General features: G+C 33.2%; 1 protein-coding gene across 1 annotated transcript; it reads left to right on the top strand.

The window, feature by feature from the left end:
* Window positions 1-646: 646 nt before the first annotated feature.
* On the top strand, window positions 647-1709 carry LOC131075787 (disease resistance protein Roq1-like). The gene is made up of 2 exons (XM_058012673.1): window positions 647-1355; window positions 1627-1709. The coding sequence occupies exons 1-2, from the start codon at window positions 647-649 to the stop codon at window positions 1707-1709; spliced, it is 792 nt and encodes a 263-aa protein (XP_057868656.1).
* Window positions 1710-1984: the final 275 nt, after the last annotated feature.

The following is a 1984-nucleotide window of genomic DNA, read 5'->3' as shown; positions in this document are numbered from 1 at the left end:
AAAAGGAGGTCAGCTATGATTAGAGGGTAGGTAAAGAAAATAATAAAATAATGAAAGGGGTAGGTAGTGTAGGAATTAAGAGATGAATGACATGTGTCATGGGTAGAAAAGGTTAATGAATTAATTAAATAAATAAAGATTTATTTAATTAATAGAAGAAGTGGGATCAATTAAATAAATAAGATATTTATTTAATTTAGGAAAAGGATAATTTAAATAAATAAATGCATTTATTTAAATGAGAAATATGGCTAGAAGAGGATAAATGAATGAATTAAATAAATAAATATTTAGTTAATTAATAGAAGAATTAAGCTTAGATAATTAAATAAATAAAATATTTATTTAATTAGACATGACAATTTTAGGTGTCTACAGACTCATTTGGAGCCATTCAACTTCACCAGTAGACCAAGGGCCCATTGACAGGCTTGTATTTTTTATTAAATCCATGTTACACAAATGTCCAGTGAAAAGCAAATGGCATTGAAGAACATCGTGAATCGTGTATTGAAAATAATGCAAATAGAGCCATTATAGTCTGTAAAACATCCTATGGGTCTTGAAGAAACTGTATCTGACTTTGAAATGAGTTTGTGAATGTGCAAAAATCCATTCAAATGTTCAGATTGTAGGAATCTGGGGTATGGGTGGTTATGGAAAAACCACTCTAGAAAAGCATATATATAATCAGAAATATCCGTCTATAGGAAGATCTAGTTTTATTTTTGATGTTCGGGATGTTGCAGCCAAAGGAGAGTTGCATAAGAAGCAGATACAGCTACTCCAAAATCTTGGCTTCAATTGTGAAGCATTTGACAGTGTAGAACAAGGCAAGGGGATTCTTTCTAATCGGTTGAGATCTGTTCGTGTACTAATCATTTTGGATGACGTGGACCATACAGATCAACTAGACTCACTATTTCCTGCAAAAGATAGCCTTGGATGGGGGAGTTTAATCATTATTACAACACGGGAAAAGGAGGTCCTCAAACGTTGGGAGATCTGCATTTATAGAATGAAACCATTCAATCAAATTCATGCTGAGAAGCTTTTTTGTTGGCATGCATTTTTACAACCTTTTCCAACGTTGGGATTTGAGAAACTTGTTACAAAGTTCTTAAATGTTTGTCATGGGTTACCTTTATCTTTAAAGTTAGTTGGAGGCCAACTTTATGGCTGCTTTAGAAAGGATATATGGGAGGATGTATTGCATAAAATTTCTAAAATAATTCCCAATGATATCATAAGTAGGCTAAAAGTTAGCTATGATGCTTTAGATAAAGAAGAGAAACAAATGTTCCTGGATATGCCAATGACTGCTATTGCAGCATGGGAAGGATCAGGGTGGATTGGTTTGGAAAGACTTTTCGATGATGTCTTATTGAGCTTGATGATAGGAATGAAATAAGAATGCATGACCACCTTAGAGATATGGGGAGGGAAATTGCAAGTACTCTTTCACCCTATCATCTATGGTCTCCAGATTAGTTTATGGGCATTGAAAAATATTTGGAGGTGAGGTAACAATTTGTTTTCTATTCTGTTTGAAAATTAGAAACGATGGCATTAACACTTTGTGTGTTCTTTTGGTTAAATTTGTTGCTTTTGCTTTTCTGTATCCAGATAAGAAGAATGATATTGAATGCAACAACTCAGACCCTTCCCAAGTATCTCGCTTCTCTGTTGAATCCAAGCATATGGCTTAGTTTATTTGATGGATTAAAAGTTCCCTTGTTAAAAAAAACTATAAAGACTTACTACCCATTTCCAAATTATCAAGAGAGTTGGCATGGCTTAGCTGTGAAGAAAATGTTTATACATATCTTCCATCATGGATGCCATTGAAAAATTTATGAGTTTTAGAACTTGAACAATGCCACGACATGGTAGGCTTGTGGAAGGATGTGATAGAGGTATTTATGTTTCCTCTACGGTTCTTTCCCATCTTTATAATTTAAATCAAATATTTATTTTTTCATAT

Source organism: Cryptomeria japonica, chromosome 3 (genome assembly GCF_030272615.1).
Source record: "Cryptomeria japonica chromosome 3, Sugi_1.0, whole genome shotgun sequence".
Taxonomy (NCBI): Eukaryota; Viridiplantae; Streptophyta; class Pinopsida; order Cupressales; family Cupressaceae; genus Cryptomeria; species Cryptomeria japonica.
The sequence above is the reverse complement of the archived record's forward strand: the minus strand, read 5'-3'. Positions and strand labels throughout refer to the sequence as shown.

Bases quoted from the DNA above. Each gene is read 5' to 3' on its own strand.
- LOC131075787 (XM_058012673.1), top strand. From the start codon at position 647: ATGGGTGGTTATGGAAAAACCACTCTAGAAAAGCATATATATAATCAG. The intron at 1,356-1,626 runs GTTTGGAAAGAC...TTCTGTATCCAG, and splicing joins GGAAGGATCAGGGTGGATTG to ATAAGAAGAATGATATTGAA.